General features: G+C 39.4%; 1 protein-coding gene across 6 annotated transcripts in view; it reads right to left on the reverse strand.

Annotated features, from left to right (window-relative positions):
• Positions 1–21,706, reverse strand: part of afg2a (AAA ATPase AFG2A) — a 56,803-nt gene that overhangs the window by 33,424 nt on the left and 1,673 nt on the right. For all 6 annotated transcript variants that reach the window (XR_015507047.1, XR_015507048.1, XM_087281078.1 and 3 more), the window contains exons 4-16: positions 21,499–21,557; positions 21,220–21,393; positions 20,251–20,343; positions 19,657–19,854; positions 19,202–19,331; positions 18,593–18,649; positions 18,114–18,237; positions 17,718–17,973; positions 8,293–8,447; positions 7,997–8,206; positions 6,549–6,602; positions 6,223–6,302; positions 3,872–3,998 (exon numbers count right to left, since the gene is read on the reverse strand). Coding sequence is in view for 4 of the 6 variants with exons in the window: in XM_087281078.1 (XP_087137204.1) it covers positions 3,872–3,998; positions 6,223–6,302; positions 6,549–6,602; positions 7,997–8,206; positions 8,293–8,447; positions 17,718–17,973; positions 18,114–18,237; positions 18,593–18,649; positions 19,202–19,331; positions 19,657–19,854; positions 20,251–20,343; positions 21,220–21,393; positions 21,499–21,557 (1,717 nt within the window). In the remaining 2 variants the exon portion in view is untranslated. The remainder of the gene's footprint in view (positions 1–3,871; positions 3,999–6,222; positions 6,303–6,548; positions 6,603–7,996; positions 8,207–8,292; positions 8,448–17,717; positions 17,974–18,113; positions 18,238–18,592; positions 18,650–19,201; positions 19,332–19,656; positions 19,855–20,250; positions 20,344–21,219; positions 21,394–21,498; positions 21,558–21,706) is intronic.

Here is a 21,706-nt window from a genome sequence, read left to right on the forward strand (position 1 = left end):
TCAGCCGACATTGTTGCGAAACGTAAAATTCGTTGCTCCGGGTGTGTTTCGTTGTATGCTCAAGATAAGAAATCCACTAGAGGGCGCTGTCTACATTTTTGCGAATCTGAAAAATACATAAGTTCAACTACGTTTTGTTGAATGCTTCACAATCTAAATCCACTAGAGGGCGCTGTTTACATTTTTACAAATCTGAAATACGTTACTCAGAGTGTGTTTTGTGGTATGTTTCAGATTCTAAATCCACTAGAGGGCGCTGTTTACATTTTTACAAATCTGAAATACGTTACTCAGAGTGTGTTTTGTGGTATGTTTCAGATTCTAAATCCACTAGGGGGCACTGTCTGCATTTTTGCTAATCTACAATACGTTTTAGGTAAGTTTTGTGAAATGTTTCACATGAGGAATCCACTAGAGGGTGCTATCTTAAAATTTTGAGAATCTAAAATAAGCTTTAGGTATGTCTTGTGGTACGTTTCAGATGAGGAATCCACTACATTTTGGCAAATCTGAAATGCGTCAGTTAGGCTACATTTTGCTGCACATATTAGATGATGAATCCACTAGAGGGCGCTCTCTACATTTTTGTGAATCTGAAATGTGTCATGTATGGTAGGGTTTGTTGCGTATTTCAGATTCTATATCCACTAGGGGAGCGCTGTCTACATTTTTGCTAATCTACAATATGTTTTAGGTATGTTTTGCGGTACTTTTCAGATGAGGAATCCACTAGAGGGTGCTGTCTACATTTTTGCAAATCTAAAATGCATAACTGAAGGGCGTCACACACCTGATGCTCTGCGACACGGCGCGTACATGACAGTTGGAAGTATGGCACACTAGACGCGCACATTCGCATGTTTTTTAAAATGAAACTATTCAGATGGCGCTCTGTAGTAAATATGAACAGTGTTCTGAGTCGTGGCTGGGCGTCGCGTACAGACGCCGACTTGCATTGCCGGTGTGTGTACCCTGATAGAAACCAATAATTTGAATTCTGAACTGCATGGCACTGTGTGGCACGACGTCGAGCGGCGCTTCTGATGTGTGACCCACTTCAGGCTACATTTTGTTGCACATTTTATATGACGAATGCACTAGAGGGCGCTGTCTACATTTTTGAGAATATAAAATGTGTTTCTCCAAGTGTGTTTGGTTGTATGCTTCAGATGACAAATCCACTAGGGGGCGCTGTCTAAAATTTAGCTAATAGTTCCAGGTACGTTTTGTGGTACGTTTCAGATGACAAATCCACTACAGGCGCGGTCTACATTTTTGCGAATCTAAAACATACATCATTCAGTGAAATTTTGTTGCAAAATCTAAATCCACTTTAATTTACATTCATCCAGGTACATTTTGTTGTACGTTTCAAATAACAAACTCACTAGAGGGCGCTGTTTACATTTTGCAAATCTGAAAAACGTCACTTAAGATAACGTTTTGTTGTGTTTTAGATGATAAATACACAAGAGGGCGCTGTCTACCTTTTTGCTAATTTAATATACATTCATCCAGGTACGTTTTGTTTTACGTTTCAAATGGCAAACTCACTAGATGGCGCTGTCCACATTTTCTGAATTTGAATTGAATTGAATTTCGAATCTGAAAAACGTCACTAAAAATATTTTTTGTGCATGTTTTAGATGATAAATCCACTAGAGGGCGCTGTCTACCATTTTCGCAAATTTTGAAATACGCTTCTCCAAATGTGTTTTGTTGTATGTTTCAGATGATAAATCCACTAGGGGCGCTGTCTAAAATTTTGCTAACTTAAAGTATGTTCCAGGTACGTTTTGTGGTATGTTTCAGATCCCGAATCCACTACTGGCGCTGTCTACATTTATGTGAATCTGAAATGTGTCATTTATGGTTCCACCCACACTCTTCATCCAAGCCGACCAATCACAGAGCTTGCGCTATGCGCCATTGCAACGTGTAGTTACATCTTTTGAGAGGTGCGTGTCAACGACGCCAATGGCCATGGTGAGGGCTATGGGTCTACGTGAAGGCTGCGCCGTAGCATACACGTGAACTTGACGCTGAAGTATAAATCAGCGTATATAATCAGTATAAATGACTCATTCACTGATGACTCAGTAACTCAAAGGTTCATTCATAAAGACAGCCAGGTGCTAACTTTCTAAACGAATCAGCTGTTTTGAATGAATCATTTAAATGAACGATTCAGCGAATTCCTCATATGGACAGGGGATTGCACACCTGCGGTGGACTTCAGCAGATATTTATAATCATCCATGACAGGCTGAAACCAAAGTGGCTGCTGTCTGAAAGTGACGAAGATTAAAAACAAGGGAACGTTTAAGCATCAAAACAATAAGAGAGTAAATATTTTAGTAATATTTTCTGTACATTAGAGTATGTCTTGTTGTATTTTTCAGAGCAAAACTATTATGACTATGCTATCTAATATAATTTCCAGATGGCAGTCATTAAAATGGCATCAAGTCTAACAAAAGTCTAAATTCATGTCCATCATACTTAGACCAAGAATAATTTGATGACATATTAAAAACCTCTGATAAAGCATCATAATGTGAGCCTAAAATACTTATTAATTACCAAAAAATGTATATATTTTAATTATAAAATATAATTATCTTATAATTACCAGAAGCAAAATTTAGATCATTAAAAATAAATAAAAAAAATAAAATAAAAAAATAAATATATATATATATATATATATATATATATATATATATATATATATATATATATATATATATATATATAGATATATATATATATATATATATATATATATATTACATTTTGTTTCCTGCGAGAAGTTTATTAAAATTTTAATTGAACGCTTTAAAAACAAAAATATTAGATAAAATAAATGTACAAATGTATTACTATTCCTGACCTAGCTGGCAGACATTGGTTTGAAGCATAAACTCACTTAAATTTGACACATTTGCCAGGAAACGAGAATAAATCCCTCGAATATTGATTATATTTATATATTACTACTGGAATTTGTGTGTGTGAAGATCGGAACCTCACAAGAGAATCATCGAGCTGGACTGAATCTGCCTGATCTGGCGACCCCTGCTGTTCACAAGCAGATCAAACACACAGAAAAACTCAGACCACAACACACACACACACACACACACACACAAAACTGCAGACAATCAGATTCAATAAATCAAACAAGAACTTAATTTACTACGAGCGTGTATATAGAGTGTGTGTTTTTAAATCTGCAAACCCAACTTTCTATTTTATTTTTTTAAAATGTCTAAAAACTCATGAGCACACACTGCAAACCACAGCAACACACACTCATGAACACAGCAGCTGAGAAGAAGTCAGGTGTGTGTGTGTGTGTGTGTGTGTGCGCGTCTGTGTGTATGACACTGCGATACTCCATATGGTGGAGTGACATTCAGCTCTGTGTGTGTGTGTGATGCCCTGAGGACACACACACACTAACAGGTTCTCCAGGGGGTCTGAGGACGATGGAGGAGCTGTCAATCACAGTGACTGACACCTGCTGTGAGACTCTGAATGCAGGAAGTGGAGACCCTCAAACCCAGCAGGAGAAACCTGTGTGTGTGTGTGTGTGTGTGTGTGTGTCATTCATTTCCTAAGTGAAATTCAGCATTGTCATCCAGCGTGTGTGTTTGTCTGTCTGTATATGTGTCTGTGTGTCATGCACTGTCATTGTGCATGTTTGTCTGTCTGTATACGTGTGTTTGCCTGTGTCGGACTGAATGTGTGTTTGTGTCATTCGAGTCAATTCAATTCAGCATCGTCACCCTGTGTGTGTGTGTTTGTGTGTGTGTGTGTGCGTGCGTTTGTGCATGCATGCGTGCGTGCGCGCGCGCAGGTCCTCTACCTTATCAATCATATCAGGTCTGTTGGTTGCAGCCAGAACTGTGACGTCTTTGAGTTGCTCGACTCCGTCCATCTCCGTCAGCAGCTGAGCCAACACTCGATCAGCAACACCACCCGCCTGTGCAGACCTGCAACACACACACACACACACACACACTTTAGCTGCAGATCACAACAGGAGGAGCTCAGCTGCTTCAAGTTGGTTGCTAGGGTGTTGCTAGGCAGTTTCTATAATGTTCTCAGAAGACGCTAGGGCATTCCAATGTTGTTCCTAAGGCTTTCTGGTTGCTAAGGCGTTGCCCTTTGCTTACTAGAGTGTTCTAGATGTTGCTAGGCAGTTTTGGAGTGATTGCAATGTTGTTTCAAAGCCGTTTCTAGGGTGTTCTAAAAAGTTGCTAGGACATTGCTATTTGGTCCCCAAGGTGTTATAAGTGTTATAAGGAGTCACAAAGTAATAAGTAGTAAGTAGTTATAAGGTGTAATAAGTGGTTATAAGTGTTTATAAGGGATTTTAAGGTGTTATAAGTGGTCTTAATGGGTTAAAAGGTGTGACAAGTGGTTATAGGGGCTATAATGTGTAATAAGTGGTTATAAAGGGTTATAAGGTGTTATTAGTGGTTATAAGGGGTTATAAGGTGTAAAAAGTGGCTATAGAGAGTTAATAAGTGGTTATAAGAGGTTATAAGGTGTTATAAGGGGTTATGTGGTTTAAGGGTTATAATGTGTAATAAGTGTATATAACGGTTAAAAGGTGTAATAAGTGGTTAAAGGGGGTTATAATGTGTAATAAGTGGTTATAAAGGGTTATAAGGTGTTATACGTGGTTATAAGGGATTATAAGGTGTAATAAGTGGTTATAGGGGGTTATAATGTGTAATAAGTGGTTATAAAGGGTTATAAGGTGTTATACGTGGTTATAAGGGATTATAAGGTGTAATAAGTGGTTATAGGGGGTTATAATGTGTAATAAGTGGTTATAATGGGTTATAAAGTGTTATAAGGGGTTATAAGGTGTTAAAAGTAGTTATAAGGGGTTATAATGTGTTATAAGGGGTTATAACGTGTTATAAGGGGTTATAAGGTGTTAAAAGTGGTTATATGAGGTTATAAGGTGTTATAAGTGATTAAAAGGGTTATAATCTGTTATAAGGGGTTGGTAAGGGGTTCTGATGTGTAATTTGTTTTGTTGCTAGGCAGATTAGGGGTAAATCCCATGTTGTTGCTAGGCAGTTGCTGCTGTGTTAAAGTTCATTCGGTAGATTTAAAGCAGACTGGTGTGTGTGTGTGTGTGTGTGTGTGTGTGTGTGTGTGTGTGTTGATTGATTAAAGGTAAAAACATTCAGTAAATCAATGTGTCATTCTAAACTCAATCCAGTAAATGAATCTCTGACTCAGCAGAACAAACCAGCAAGAGATTTACACTGAGCTCTCTCTGAGTGTGTGCGTGTGTGCATGTGTTCTGTCAGAAGCTTAAAACACTGGGCACTTTATTAATTAAATAATCAAAGAGCCAAACAAATAAAAACACATTTTATGACTCTGTGTTTCAGATTCACACACACACACACACACACACACACACACACACAGTTGAGTGCTGGGGTCTGTTTTTCGTACCTCGCTTAAATGATCCATGATGATTTGGCAGATCCTGGATCTGTTAATCTTGATAACTGATCTCTGGCTAATTTGGTTCTTCAAACAAGTTAGCGAATCAGACTAAAATGTCTAGATGAACTGATCTGAGATCGCCGCGTGTGTTGTGAGGGACAGATCCAGATCCTTAATCCTCAAAATCATGATCAGCAACGCAATGATTTGCCAACGGCAGAGCAGCGGTGTGTATATATATATACAGTTGAAGTCTGAATTACTATTCCCCTTTGATTTTAATTTTCTTGTTTAATTATTTCCCAAATGATGTTGAACAGATTGAGGAAATGTTCACAGTGTGTCTGATAATATTTGTTCTTCTGGAGAAAGTCTGATTTGTTTTATTTCGGCTAGAATAAAAGCAGTTCTTAATTTTTTAGGCACCATTTTAAGGTCAATATTATTAGTTTTTTTTATTATTAGCTATTTATTGTTTTGACAGTCTCCAAAACAAACCAGTTATACAATATCTTGCCTAATTACCCTAGTGAAGCCTTTAAAATGTCACTTTAAGCTGTATAGAAGTCTTGAAGAATATCTAGTCTAATATTATTTACTGTCATCATGACAAAGAGGAAATAAATCAGTTATTAGAGATGAGTTATTAACACTATTATGATTAGAAATGTGTTGGAAAAATCTGCTCTCCATTAAACAGAAATTATGAAAAAAAATACATATACTATATTCTGTGTTTACCTTCCTCTTGCCACTGCTAAAGCGTCGATCTCGTCAAAGAAAACGATTGACGGAGCAACAGTTCTGGCCTTCCGGAAGACCTGCAGAATGAGATGAAGCATCACCACAGGCTCAATAACACAGAAAATAGGCACACTGTCCCATTACAAGATCATCACTAAACCTTGACTTTGTCAACACTCGTGTTTCTTTAATGCAAATATAATGTTCCTCACAGAAAGCATGAGCACTTCAGAATTGGGCTGAATGAACGCTGCTTGAGGGAATATTAATAAAGAAATGCAGGTTTAAACCATCAATAAGTGTCATCATTTGGGGTGATTTACCTCTCGAACCGCTCGCTCCGATTCTCCCACATATTTACTCAGTAACTCTGGACCCTGCAGACACCAAACACTCATAATTACTGTCAAGAATTCATTAATCAGTCATCAGTGAGATAATTACACACACACACACACACACACAGTCTGGATGAAGTAGACCTCAAACGGCATTATCCAGACCTCAAAAAATGACTACAGTATTAAAAATGTCTCTCTCTCCCTCTTCATCTCTCTCTCTCTCTCTCTCTTTCTCTCTCTCTCACACAGAGGTCTGCGTTTTCTCTCCTGTAGTGTGTGTATGTGTGTGTGTTTTCCGTGAGTGCTCCTCCAGAGATTGATATCGGCTCTGCTTCTGAACTGTGAGCATCTCTCAGACTAAACATCCTCCTGCTGCTAAAACACTCCTAAACACTGATCAGATCGAGATGACACGCATCACCACACACACACACACACTGATCTGCAGACGCATCTACTTATTCCAGATCAGGAGCAATAACACTATATTTACTAAAGCATCTCTCTACATGATCTTGATTTCCCCTGACACTAGTTCAAGTCTTTTCGTGCTATCAATATGTTAACAGCATGCTGCTAACATTTTCAAGCATCGCCTCTACTATTAACACACTGTTCACAGAGTTTAATCTTGCTCATGTTTAGAAAAGTTGAGGACTCATTTGTTGCATCCCAATTTGCATGTTATCTGTCCTGAATAGTGTTCCAAAATAGAATTAGTTTGTTGCTATGGTAACACCAGAAGTATAGTAATCGATCTGTTGTGGTGATTCTTCAGCTGCTATGGTAACACAAATATAGTAATCGATCTGTTGTGGTGATTTTACAGTTGTTAGGGTAACAACACAAATATAGTAATCGATCTGTTGTGGTGACTATATAGTTGCTATGGTAACAACAATTACAGTAATTAACGTGTTGTGGTGATTCTACAGTTGCTATGGTAACACAACAACTATAGTAATTGAGCTGTTGTGGTGATTCTACAGTTGCTATGGTAACAACACAAATATAGTAATCGATCTGTTGTGGTGACTATATAGTTGCTATGGTAACAACAATTACAGTAATTAACCTGTTGTGGTGATTCTACAGTTGCTATGGTAACAACACAACTATATTAATTGATCTGTCGTGGTAATTCTACAGTTGCTATGGTAACAACAATTACAGTAATTAACCTGTTGTGGTGATTCTACAGTTGCTATGGTAACAACACAACTATATTAATTGATCTGTCGTGGTAATTCTACAGTTGCTATGGTAACAACAATTACAGTAATTAACCTGTTGTGGTGATTCTACAGGTGCTATGGTAACAACACAACTATAGTAATTGATCTGTTGTGGTAATTCTACAGTTGCTATGGTAACATCAATCACAGTAATTGATCTGCTGTGGTGATTCTACAGTTGCTATGGTAACACACCTTGATGGAGAGGAAGTTGAGCTGGCTCTCGTTGGCCAGTGCTTTAGCGATCATGGTTTTGGAGCATCCCGGCGGTCCGTACAGCAGCACCCCTTTAGGGGGCGTGATTCCCAAGCGGGTGAAGACCTCTGGGTGACGGAGAGGCCACTCCACTGACTGCTTCAGCGCCTGCTTCACCTGCTCCAGACCACCAATATCACTCCACTTCACCTACACACACACACACACATTTAATTAGATTGAGCTATCTTAAATTAGTGTGTTTGTCAGTTCAGAGAGTTATTCTGCTGTTGTACCTTTGGCACGTCAATGGCCACCTCTCTCATTGCGCTGGGTTTGACCTCTGTCATGGCCAGCCTGAGATCAGAGGTCGTGACCTTCACCTTGTCCATCACCTGAACATCAGAGAGAGCGGATCTGGAGCCTAAAACCCTCCTGAGAGCGTGAAGACCTGCAGAAACACACAACATCAGCAACACTGAGCTACATCACACACACACGCACACGTACACTAGGCATGGGACGATAACCGTGTTCAAGGTATACCGCGGTTTGAAAAAGTCAAGGCAGTCAAAATGTTCTGTCATATCATTCCTAGGGTACATGTAAGATATTTTCATTGACATTTTCTTGTTAGTTTTTTTGGGACAGCAGTATCTCCAACAGAAATTATCTCCAAAGACGCCGTTTTAAATTGTAAAGAATTGACTGTTTTTGAAATAAACGAAGCGGCTGCAGTCAATAATTCATGTGAATAATTCAGCCTGACGTTTACTGCCCCAAAATACTCTAAATCTTTAACAAAATAAAATAAATAAAACATGAATAAAACAAAAACTGTCTTCAAAGGGGATAAAAGTTTTTGTTTTTTACAAAAACATTTAAAAAAGAACTTAATTTAGAGCAGTAATCACAATACCGTGAAACCCTGATATTTATATCCAAGGTTATCATACTGGCAGAATTTTATACCCACACTAATTACACATTAATAACATTTAATTCATCTTTAATATGAGACTACTGGACATCTTTCTGCTCTCAAAAAAGCCTATTTTATTTGACCAAGAATGCAGTAAAACTGAAATATTTTTGTAATTTAAATAAAGTTGATCTCGTGTTAATATATTGTTAGAAATCATTTAGTGTTGTGATGTAAAGCTGAATTTTCAGCCGTCTTCAATGATGAAAACAAAGATTTCAGCTTTACATGAAAGACATAAATTGGATTTTAGAGTATTTCCAAAGGAAACAGATTTAAATCAGAATATTGTTTGACAATATTCACGTTTTACTGTATTTATCATCACTTAAAGCACAAGAGCACAATAATAAGACAGAGAAATATTAGCCATTTAAATGAACTGTCATTCTGTTCAATGCTTCATTAAATAAATAATGCTATTAGAAAACTTGTTCTCATCTACAGGAGGTCATCATAGAGAAAACGGCAACGTCTTCAGAATTAGTTATTGACATTACATTTTGGCGTCTGCATCAAATTTACACAGATGTGAGTGTGTGTGTGTGTGTGTGTGTAATGCTGAAGGTGAAGTGTCTGTGGCCACTCGGAGGAAACTGCGCATTATTGATCACACACTGACTGCAGATCAGTTTCAGACAACGAGGGAGATTTGAGCTCTGAGTGACTGAATGCTGAGCACGCACAAATCACACACACCAACATCACACACACACACTGCGACATCACATAAACACACTCTCAAACACACACACATAGTAATATCACACACACACACTGTAACATCACATACACATTCATACACAATACATCAAATGCTCAAACACACAAAAACATCAGACACACAAACACACACAAGAGACACACACTATTATGAACCCCAAGCACAAATATTAACACACACTCACCTACACATCCTTAATTCACCAGAGATATTTTTAAACAGAGACGCATCTGTGCTCAGATGGAAACACACACACACACACACTCATAGACAAAAAGACACAATCATCCTCAATACACACACACACACACACACACACACACACAGCTGTCTTGACCTTGCTACAGTAACTCCAGCTGTCCTCCAGAGAGTGTCTGCTGCAGTAAACACACTCATCAGTGTGTCAGTAATGTGTGTATTGTGTGTTTCAGCTGTGATCTGCACGTCTCCACTGCTGCTGAGGTCACTGTGACCCGCAGAGGAAACACCGGCATTTAACACACACACACACACACCTGCAGCAGGCGAGCAACAACAACATCTCTTAGTAACATAATAATCAAAGACGTTTCTCCATCATCAAATCCTCATCAGACTGATTTCTGAATGATTATATGACAGTACTGGAGAAATTCTGCTGAAGTTCAGCTTGATATCACAGCAATACAGAGCTGTCTCCGGTATATTTAAACAGAGATGCTATTTTAAGTAAGGGATAATGTAGATGCAGCAGGTTGCCATCACTGATTGAAGCCTGACTGGTTTTTCAGCGGCACAAAACTAATCTATTAGACACAAAACACTGATCTGAGATGATAAAGTTTTAGTTTACTGACTCTTTCACTAAACTTCAAGCTTGAAGAAAGAAAAAAATGCTTTAATGCAGCCTACAGGAACCCGTTTATTATTATTCAGTCACAAGAGGGAGCCAAACTGTAAAGAACAGCATTGAACTGGAAGAATGGATGAATGGATGAATGGACAGACGGACAGATGGAAGAAGGAACCAATGGATGGATGAAGGCATGGATAGAGGAAAAAATGGATGGGTGGGTGGAGGAATGCATGGATGGAGGGAGTGAAGGATGGATGCATGGAAGCATGGATGGGTGGAGGAATGCATGGATGCAGGAATGCATGCATAGATGGTGGAATGCGTGGATAGAGGGATGCATGGAGGAATGCATGGATGGACAGTTGCATGAATGGATGGATAGATGGATGGAGGAAGGCATGGATGGAGGGATAGATGGATGGAGGAAGGCATAGATGGAGGGATAGATGGATGGAGGAAGGCATAGATGGAGGGATAGATGGATGGAGGAATGCATGGATGGAGGAAGGCATTGATGGAGGGATAGATGGATGGAGGAAGGCATAGATGGAGGGATAGATGGATGGAGGAATGCATGGATGGAGGAAGGCATAGATGGAGGGATAGATGGATGGAGGAAGGCATGGATGGAGGGATAGATGGATGGAGGAAGGCATAGATGGAGGGATAGATGGATGGAGGAAGGCATGGATGGAGGGATAGATGGATGGAGGAAGGCATGGATGGAGGGATAGATGGATGGAGGAAGGCATAGATGGAGGGATAGATGGATGGAGGAATGCATGGATGGAGGAAGGCATGGATGGAGGGATAGATGGATGGAGAAATGCATGGATGGAGGAGAGAGAGAGAGAGAGAGATTTTATTTTATTGCCATTTCAGCTTCTATGGCTATGTCATGGCAAAAAGAAAATAGATCAAGTAAAAATATTCTAACAATTAAAAGTCATCAACAGCAATAAATAATGTACAAGGTAAAATATATAAATAAAAATAATAATGATAATATATAAGATAAAAATCTAAAAAAGTTTTTTAAGATTTCCTTTTGATAAAAATTCTACAACTTTAGATGGATTCACGTTTAAAAATATTTCCTTTAAAGTCTCTCCAGATAAATATTGTTTTCTGATAACATTAAAAATGGGGCATTCCACAAGAATGTGTTTAACTGTTTGGTTTCTGTTGCAATAAAGGCATTTTGGTGGTTCTTCTCCTTTGAGTAAATGTTCATGTGTGAGTCTCGTGTGTCCAATGCGGCATCTTCTATACACAATCTCATCGTGTCTTGACTTAAAAAATAAATTAGATTTTTTTCCTATTTCAGGTTGAATTTCAAAAAGTTTATTTTCTGGGCACTGATCCCATTCTGATTGCCATTTGTTGAGAATATAGCCTTTTATTAGTGGCTTAAGATCCGAAGGTGGGATTTTGCACTCCATCAGCTTTCCTGTTAGGGCTGTTTTGGCGGCTTTGTCAGCTTGTTCATTCCCAAGTAGTCCAGTATGTCCTGGGATCCAGCAGAAGACTATATTATACAACTTTCTCTGTAATTCATTCACTTTGATAAAAATGTCAATAATAATGGGATGCTCCAGTTTAAAAGAATTTAATGTCTGTAGACAAGATTTAGAATCAGAAAAAATAATAAAATTGTGTCCTTCAGCATTTTCAATGTGTTCCAGCGCTAAAAAGAGTGCCTTTGCTTCAGCTGTAAAGATTGAGCTTTGATCAGGAATGCGAAGGCCATGGTGTGATTGACCCATTACGATTGCTGCAGAAACATGACCGTCCTTTTTTGATCCATCTGTGTATATTGGATTATGGGTAGGATAAAAATGTCTTATGCCAGCAACTGCTTGTTGATATGTATGTGGGAATGTATCAGCCTTCTTATGCTTGCTTAGATCCAGATTTACTTGCAACTTATTTAATCTCCATGGTGGGACCGGGCAAATGAGAGTCTGGTGGATGGAATCAAGATTTACATTAAGGTTTTTTATGTGTGTTCTGATCCGCACACCGAATGGTTGAACATAGCTGGGTCTTTCCTCATACAAATCCAAATATTGAGGTTGAAAGATTGGTTTGAAAGCTGGGTTGTGTTGATTTGTCTTTATATTTAATGCATACTGAAGAGATAATTCCAAGCGTCTAATATGAAGAGGTGGTTCATTTGCTTCAGTGTATAGGCTTTGAGCAGGTGAAGTTCTGAAAGCTCCAAGAGCTAGTCTAAGTCCTTGGTGGTGTACAGGATCCAGCATTTGTAAATAAGATTTTCTAGCGGAGCTGTAAATTATACTCCCATAGTCCAGTCGTGAGCGCACCAAGAGTCTATACAACCTCATTAATACAGTAGAATCTGCCCCCCATTTTGTTTTAGCAAGAACTTTAATTAGATCCAAGTTCTTCAAGCATTTGTTCTTTAGAGCTTTTATATGTGGGATGAAGGTCATTTTACAATCGAAATGGAGTCCAAGGAATTTTGTTTCTTTAACAATCTTGATGGGTTCCTCATCCAAAAAGAGTTCTGGATCATGATGTAGAGATCGTAAAAGACAGAAATGCATACATACAGTTTTGGTTTTGGAAAATTTGAAACCATTTTCTGTAGACCAATTACTCACTTTGTTTATGCATAACTGTAGCTGTCTTTCAATTGTGTTCATGTTTTTCCCTCTGTAGCATATACAAATGTCATCCACATAAAGACTGCACATCATGTTTCTTCCAATGACATCTGTGACACTATTAATTTTAACCATAAAAAGAGTCACTGAAAGGATGCTGCCTTGAGGAACTCCTTGCTGTTGTATTTGAGGGTCTGACATAGTGGTTCCTACTTGAACTCGGAAAGTTCTATTTGATAAAAAGTTTGAAATGAAGATGGGTAAATTTCCCCTGAATCCCATTTTATACAGATCTTTAAGAATGCCATATTTCCATGTAGTGTCATATGCTTTTTCAAGGTCGAAAAATACAGCTACAACATGCTCCTTTTTGATGAATCCATTTCGTATGTAAGACTCCAGATTGATGAGATGATCTAATGTACACCTTCCTCTTCTGAAACCACATTGGAAATCACTTATCTGATGATCGGACTCAAGCTTCCAGACAAGTCGGTTATTTACCATCCTCTCCATAGTTTTACATACGCAGCTCGTCAATGCTATAGGTCTGTAATTGTTGGGGTCTTTATGTTCCTTCCCAGGTTTTGGTATAGGAATTATGGTGGCTTCTTGCCATGATGGTGGGATATTTCCTGATTTCCAAATTTCATTGAAATTATCCAAGAGGAGGCAAAGACTCAATTGGGGAAGATGTTTAAGAAACTGATAATGTACTTTGTCTGGTCCGACTGCTGTGTCATGGCAACACTTTAGAGAGTTTAAAAGTTCCTCCATAGAAAAAGGTTGATTGTAGATCTCTGTGTTTTGGGAAATGAAATTTAATTTAATTGTTTCTTGGTTAGTTCTGATTTTTTGGAAATTTGGCTGATAGTTTTCTGTAGAGGAATTCTTTGCAAAGGTTTCTGCAAGTATATTAGCAATGTCATGTTTACTAGTCAGCAGAGTGCCGTGATTATCGATGTGTTTTAGTTGTGGTCCCTCTCTTCCTTTCATTTTCCGAATTGCATCCCATATTTTCTTTGATGGTGTATTTATTGTCAGGCTTGACACAAAATTATTCCAGCTCTGTCTCTTTGCTTCTCTTATATATCTCCGTGCCTGTGCTCTGCAAATTTTTATCCTGATAAGGTTTTCAGAAGTTGGATGCTTTTGAAAACATCTTACTGCTTTTTTCCGTGATTTAATGAGTTCTTTACATTGGTCATCAAACCAAGGATTCCTTCTCTTGCTCTGTTTTGTTGATGTTTTTGGTACAGATTCATCTGCTATTTCAATAATTTTTTCTGTGAACCATTTGATTGGATTTTCTTTATCCTGTTGCTTGCCATCAAGTCTCTCATAACAAAGGGCTTGAAATGAGTACCAATTTGCCTTTTCAAGTTTCCATTTTTGGGGTCTCTGTTGTGTATCTGCGGCTGTTTTGGTTATAATCAAAGGAAAGTGATCACTTCCACAGAGATCATCGCAGACATACCATGAGAAGTCAGTGGCTAAAGTTGCATCACATATTGTTAAGTCAATGGCAGAGAAGGATCCATGTCCTGGGTGTAAGTATGTGTATGAACCATCATTTAAAAGACACAGGTCATTTTCATTAATTAGTTTTTTCATCTTCTTTCCCTTTGCATCAAGTTGTTTTCCTCCCCACAGAGGATTGTGAGCATTAAAATCTCCCATGAGAATAAATGGAGGGGGGATTTGTTCCACCAGATTTTCCAAATCTTGATGTGAGACAGTAGCTTCTGGGGGAATATAAACAGAACATAGAGTAATAGTATTTTGCAAAGTTATACGGACTGCCACTACTTGTAGGTTTGTATTTATGTCAACATTACTATGAACAACATCATGTCTAAGTAATATTGATGTTCCACCACAAGGACGTTGAAGGTTTGGGCCATATGCATTTAGGCATGTAAAATGTTTCAGAGATATATTGTTCTCTGGAGTAAGATGGGTCTCTTGGAGACAGAAAGCCAGGGGATTATAAATGCAAGCAAGACGTTGTAATTCAGAAAAATTGGCTCTTATGCCACGGCAGTTCCACTGAATAATATGACTTTCCACTGTCAAGTTGGTAAGACATACGAGTGCCCTTTGGTTTTAGTTTTAGGAGAAGTGCTCCGACTTCGAGGTTTTTTGTCGTCTGACATTTCGATGTCTTTTGAGCTGCTGGTCTTCATCTCCTTATACTCTTGGCTTGTTTTTTCTTTTTGAGGATTTGGTTTTTTGTCATTTTTGTTTTTGGATGAGTGTTGTCCTGTAGATGAATGTTCTTTGTGATTTACTTGAGTTTGATGAAGTACAGTCTGACTTTGATGATCAGTACACTTGGTATTTACTGGAGTTTGAGATTTTATTTCTTCAAATTTTTCATTTATCCACGTCAAATCTGTCTGAACGCCGACAGACTGCAGTTTTGGTTTCATCACAGCAGCAAAAGTTTTTTCCAATTTAAAAAATGAGGAGTTCTCTACAAGCTTTCGAGCTTCCAAATAGCTCACCTTCTTAGTGCACTTGATTTTCTGGATTTCTTTTTCTTTAATCCAGGTAGGACAGTCTTTGGATGAGCTTGGATGTTCTCCTGCACAGTTGCTGCACTTTGGTGTTTTTTTACATTGATCACCATGTTTTTCCTCTCCACAGTTTACACAAGTAGGCCTGTTTTTGCAAGAAATCGATCCATGTCCAAACTTTTGGCAGCTGAAACACCTGAGTGGATTAGGTGTAAAAATGTCAACATTAACACTCAAGTATCCAATTCGAATCTTTTCTGGAGGTAGAGGTCTACTGAATGTTAAAATATAGGTTCCTGTTTTTATGAGACGATCTTCTCTCCTGATTGTGATTCTTTTAACATGTATTACATCTTGAGTCATTAACTCTGTAGTAATTTCAGTCTCTTCCATGTCTTCTAGCTCTCTGGTACGGATTACTCCTTTGCTATGATTTAAAGTTGGATGGTGAAAAGTTTTCATAGCAACACCAGCAAGCATATTTGCACGTAGTAGGTTTTCTGCTTGAACCTTTTTGGAGCATTCAACAAGAATTTGTCCAGATCTTAGTTTTTTACAATCTTTCACTGTTCCTGCAATCCCAGAGATGCCTTTTTGAATAGCAAAAGGAGACAGTTTAGAGAGTGGCATGTCAGATTGTAGAGATTCTAGAAGTATAAATCTCTGCCAGTTTTCACTTTTAGGTAGTAGACTGATGCCATTTCCAAAGTTACAATCCAAGTCCTGATCCGATAATTTTCTTTTTGGGTTTTGTTTGTTTGCCATTTTTGTATGATTTCAGATTCATCACTCTTACTCCTCACCCACCTCGGAGCCCAACAAGGGGATGCACAGAGCCGCGGATCTCCACCGGGTATACATCAAGGATATAAGAATGATATACTCAAGCAAGCATATTTAAAAATATGCATTACTCAATTGACCCTCAGCCAAAGCCTTCTGGAAATGTGCTAGATGTTTAAAAAAGTTAAATAATCCAGGGCATTTCTTGACTAGCCGATTGATTGGATCGGGCCCTTCCAACCTCCCGTCTAAGTGAAATAGGAGCCAAAGTACTGTGTTGGATCTGCAATAGTCGCAACAGTTACATTCCTCAAATACCAGGATCTCTTTTTCCACTGACACGGGTCACAACTCACGGCTGAAACAAGTTGCCCCATTTGTCGCCTCTTACGATCAGCAAGGGGGTGCTGGGGACCTATTCTACCCCGGGTCCCCACGGGGCATGGATGGAGGAAGGCATGGATGGGTGAAGGAATGCAAGGATGAATGCATGGATGGAGGGAGTGAGGGATGGATGCATGGATGAAGCAATGAATGCATGGATGAAGGGATGGATGGATGAAGGCATGGATGGAGGAATGCATGCATAGATGGAGGGATGGATGGATGAAGGCACGGATGGAGGAACACATGCATGGATGGAGGGATGGATGGAGAAAGGCATGGATGGGTGAAGGAATGCATGGATGAATGCATGGACGGAGGGAGTGAGGCATGGATGCATGGATGAAGCAATGAATGCATGGATGAATGGATGGATGGATGAAGGCACGGATGGAGGAACGCATGCATGGAGGGATGGATGGATGGAGAAAGGCATGGATGGGTAACGGAATGCATGGATGGAGGGAATGAGGGATGAATGCATGGAGAAAATGGTTGATAGGGTGCTGCTAAGGTATAATGAATGGATGAATAGCAGCTTAATTGGTTGTTATCTGGGAATATCATAACTTGTGTGTAACTGACCAATCAGAATCAAGTGTTAAAGACAGCATCATGTGGCTTCTATCAGCGATCACACAAGACCTCTGATGACCATACTCCTGTCATCATTTACTCGTAACCATTGACTTCCTTACTCATTGTTTTTCCTACTATGGAAGTCAATGGTTACAGGTTGTCAGCATTCTTCAGAGTATCTTCTTTTGTGTTGAACAGAAGACTGAAACTCCTAAAGCTTGGGATCCACTAGTGTGAGTAAATCTTCATTTAGGACCCTCTAACACTGACGCTCAGTAAACTCACCGGCTTCTTTGCAGACGGCAGCGAGGTCTGCTCCCACGTACCCGTGTGCTGCATCTGCCAGCTCCTGCAGCTCCTCATGTGTGGCGTCGCAGGGCACGGAGCGCAACAGCGTCTGCAGGATATCCCTCCGCCCGTCCGCATTAGGAACGCCGATCTCCAGCTCCTTATCGAAGCGTCCGGGTCTCCGCAGCGCAGGATCCAGAGCGTGAGGACGATTGGTGGCTCCCAGAACCAGCAGCTGCCCACTGTGACCCTCCTGAGAAACACACACACACACACACACAGGTACACAAAGCAGTTGAGAGAACTGACCCAGAGACCCCGGCCCCTAAGATTTTGAAGATTTAGGAATGCATGCAGCTAATGAAGATGTCCGACACACAGATGGAGACTCACCGATCCGATGCCGTCCATGAGTGTGAGCAGCGTGGCCACCACCCGCTTCTCCACCTCATTCTGAGCTCCTTCTCTTTTAGGACAAAGAGCATCCAACTCATCGATGAAGATGATGGACGGCTGCCTGACACACACACACACACACACAAAGATGAACACACAAACACACACACAGACATTTATACATAAACACAAAAAAATTCACACACACACACACACACACATTGATACATACACACACACACACACACACACACACACACACACACACACATATATATTTGGACATACAAACACAAAAGCAAAATTTACACACACACACACACACACACACACACACACACACACTTAAACATACAGACAAAAAATTAAATCCACACATACTCAAACAAACAAATTTATACAGACACACACACAGACATTTATAGACACACACACACACACACACACAGATACATTATCAGTGCAGTGTGTTGCACCTCTGTGCCGCCTCAGTGAAGATCTGCCTCAGTCTGGCTTCAGTTTCTCCATAAAACCTGCAGAGGGCAGCAGAAACAGCTTCACATTCATCAGAGGATGTTTCTTTAAATATCCACTCACCGGCCACTTTATTAGGTACACCTTCACAAGTGCAGTGTTGGACCCCTTTTGCCTTCAGAACTGCCCTAATCAACAACATCCCAACGCTGCTCTATTGGATTGAGCTCCGGTGACTGTGGAGGCCATTTGAATACAGTGAACTCATCGTCATGTTCAAGAAACCAGTCTGAGATGATTGATGTGCGTGAAAATCCCAGTAGATCAGCAGTTTCTGAAATACTCAGAGCAGCCCGTCTGGCAGCAACAACCATGCCACGTTCAGAGTTTCTTAAATCCCCTTTCTTCCCCATTCTGATGCTCACTTTGAACTGCAGCAGATCGTCTCGACCCTGTCTACATGCCGAAATGCAGTGAGCTGCCGCCATGTGATTGGCTGATTAGAAATTTGCATTAATAAGCAGTTGGACAGGTGTACCTAATATAGAGGCCGGTCACCAACAGATTTAAATGAGTGAATTAGAGAGGAAATTTATGTTTCGGTCACACACTTGCTCATGATCTCAGGGCCGTTGATGACACTCAAGTGAGCTCCGACTTCATTGGCTACTGCTCGACCAATCAGAGTCTTGCCTGTGCCGGGCGGCCCATACAGCAGCACTCCTCGAGGCGGCGGGATTCCTGTGGAGATTATTAATGTTATTATGTCATGTATATTAGTGTAGTTTTAACATTAGTTTAAATTAATTCTTTGGTTAAATGAAGTTATTGTTTAATACTTGGCATTTCAGTGAATCTCTTTCTGACCCTTGATATTTATAATGTTTTATTTAATCTTTATTTTACGCTTAGCTTGAAATAAACTCTTTTGGTGCCGTGTCTGTATTTCAGAATTAAGCAAAGTCCTTTTGTTTAGTTGAACTTCTTCATTTTATTTTCAGATTTTACTTTCAATGTGGAAAGGTCAAAGGTCAGAGGTTGTGCTGCGACCTCTGACCTCCCTCACCGTAGCTCTTGAAGAGTTCTGGGTGTTTGAGCGGCAGTTCGATGGTCTCTCTGATGACCTCCAGCTGACCTTTGAGGCCTCCGATCATACTGTAGGTGACCTTTGACCCCGGATCCTGCTCGTCCCGCAGGTCGACCTCAGACAGGCTCAGATTGGTGGAGCTGCAGACGCTGTAGAAGGAGCCGGCGGCAGACCGGCCTAGAGGGGATACAGGGAAAATCATTAATATTTATCAAATTATAAATTAAATGATATTTCGTTTCCATCTATCCCGACTCCAATCATCAGTACCCCCCCCCAGTACTGTAAAACACTAATTATACAGAGTATTATTGATAATATTTAATAAATTACCCATTAAATTGTATTTTATCAATGTCTACCCCTACCCCAAGCCTCACAGTAATGTAAAAACAACGTTTATACATAGTTTTATTCATAATATTTATAATATTTCTCATTAATTGTATTTTATTAACATCTACCCCCACCCATATCCTCACAGTAATGTAAAAATATGAATTATTGTTGTAGAGTGTCATATGAATTCTGCTCTACTGATGTATCTACAGCTGTATCTCTTCTAGACTTTACCTCCCGCAGATGGAGACCCAGCAGAGGTAAAGGACGAATCGCTCAGATCTCCAGGTGTAGAAGGGGTCAGAGGGGTCAGAGGTGAAAGGTCATCTGATGGGTCAGAAGCAAGCTTATTTTAGTAAGAGAACACTTATTCATTTATTTTATAAATTAAAAGTCCCTGTGCATAAACCCATTGCTTTGTTGTTACTGCAAACAAATACAAATTAAAGGTCCCTGTGCATATAACCCATTGCTTTCTTATTGTAAACAAATACAAATTCATTTTCCCAGTGCATGTACCCCATTGCTTGGTCGTCATTGCAAACAATTACAAATAAAAGTTTTAGTGCATATACGTCATTACTTTGTTGTTATTGCAAACAGCTGTATCTCTTTTAGACTTGATTGAAGTCTAGATTTAGACTAGATGAAGTTAAAAGTCCCAGTGCATACATGTCATAGCTTTGTAGTTTTTGCAAGCAAATACAAGTTAAAAGTCGCTGTGCATATACGTCATTGGTTTGTTATTGCAATAAATACTAATTCAAATTAAGTCTTCGTGCATAAACCCTATTGGTTTGTTGTTATTGCAAACAAATACTAATTAAAAGTCCCTGTGCATATACCCATTGATTTGTTGGTATTGCAAACAAATTAAAAGTCCCTGTGCATATACTCATTGATTTGTTGGTATTGCAAAAACAAATACAAATTAAAAGTCCCAGTGCATATACTCATTGCTTTGTTGTTATTGCAAAAACAATTACAAATTAAAAGTCCCAGTGCATATACTCATTGCTTTGTTGTTATTGCAAAAACAATTACAAATTAAAAGTCCCTGTGCATATACCCATTGATTTGTTGGTATTGCAAACAAATTAAAAGTCCCTGTGCATATACTCATTGCTTTGTTGGTATTGCGAAAAATAAATACAAATTAAATGTGCATATACCCCATTGAATTGCATTGAATTGAACACTGACCATGTTGAGTTGTGCTGATGGAGAGCTGCTGGAGCTGTGAGGACAGATCTCGAGCGACTCCGTCTGAACACTGAGTTTCTCCATCCACACCCTGCACTGAATCCACCCTCAGCTCACAGAGACGGCCAAAATACGAGACGCACACGCAGCCACCCGGCAGCAGGACACGACCCTCTGAGAGAGAGAGAGAGAAGCAGATCATAATGATGCATTCATCAACAGAGGTTTAGGGGAAAGTCTAGAAGGCATACAGGTGTAGAATAAGAGTGTTTTGGTTACCCAGCATCCGCAGCAGATAACTCCTGAAGTCTTCAGTGTTCAGCACTTGATCTTCAGGCCTGTCATGAGTCAGAAATACACAAATATTCATCATTTTACAGCTGAAAACTAAATTACCCGCCCTCATGTGAAATATCTATTATTTGTCTAATATTTCCCAAGTGATGTGTGTGGATATTGTTCTCATCACTGTAAAAGTTTGTGTTTT

The sequence above is a fragment of the Danio rerio genome, chromosome 14 (genome assembly GCF_052040795.2).
Source record: "Danio rerio strain M-AB ecotype USA chromosome 14, GRCz13ab, whole genome shotgun sequence".
NCBI classification, from domain to species: domain Eukaryota; kingdom Metazoa; phylum Chordata; class Actinopteri; order Cypriniformes; family Danionidae; genus Danio; species Danio rerio.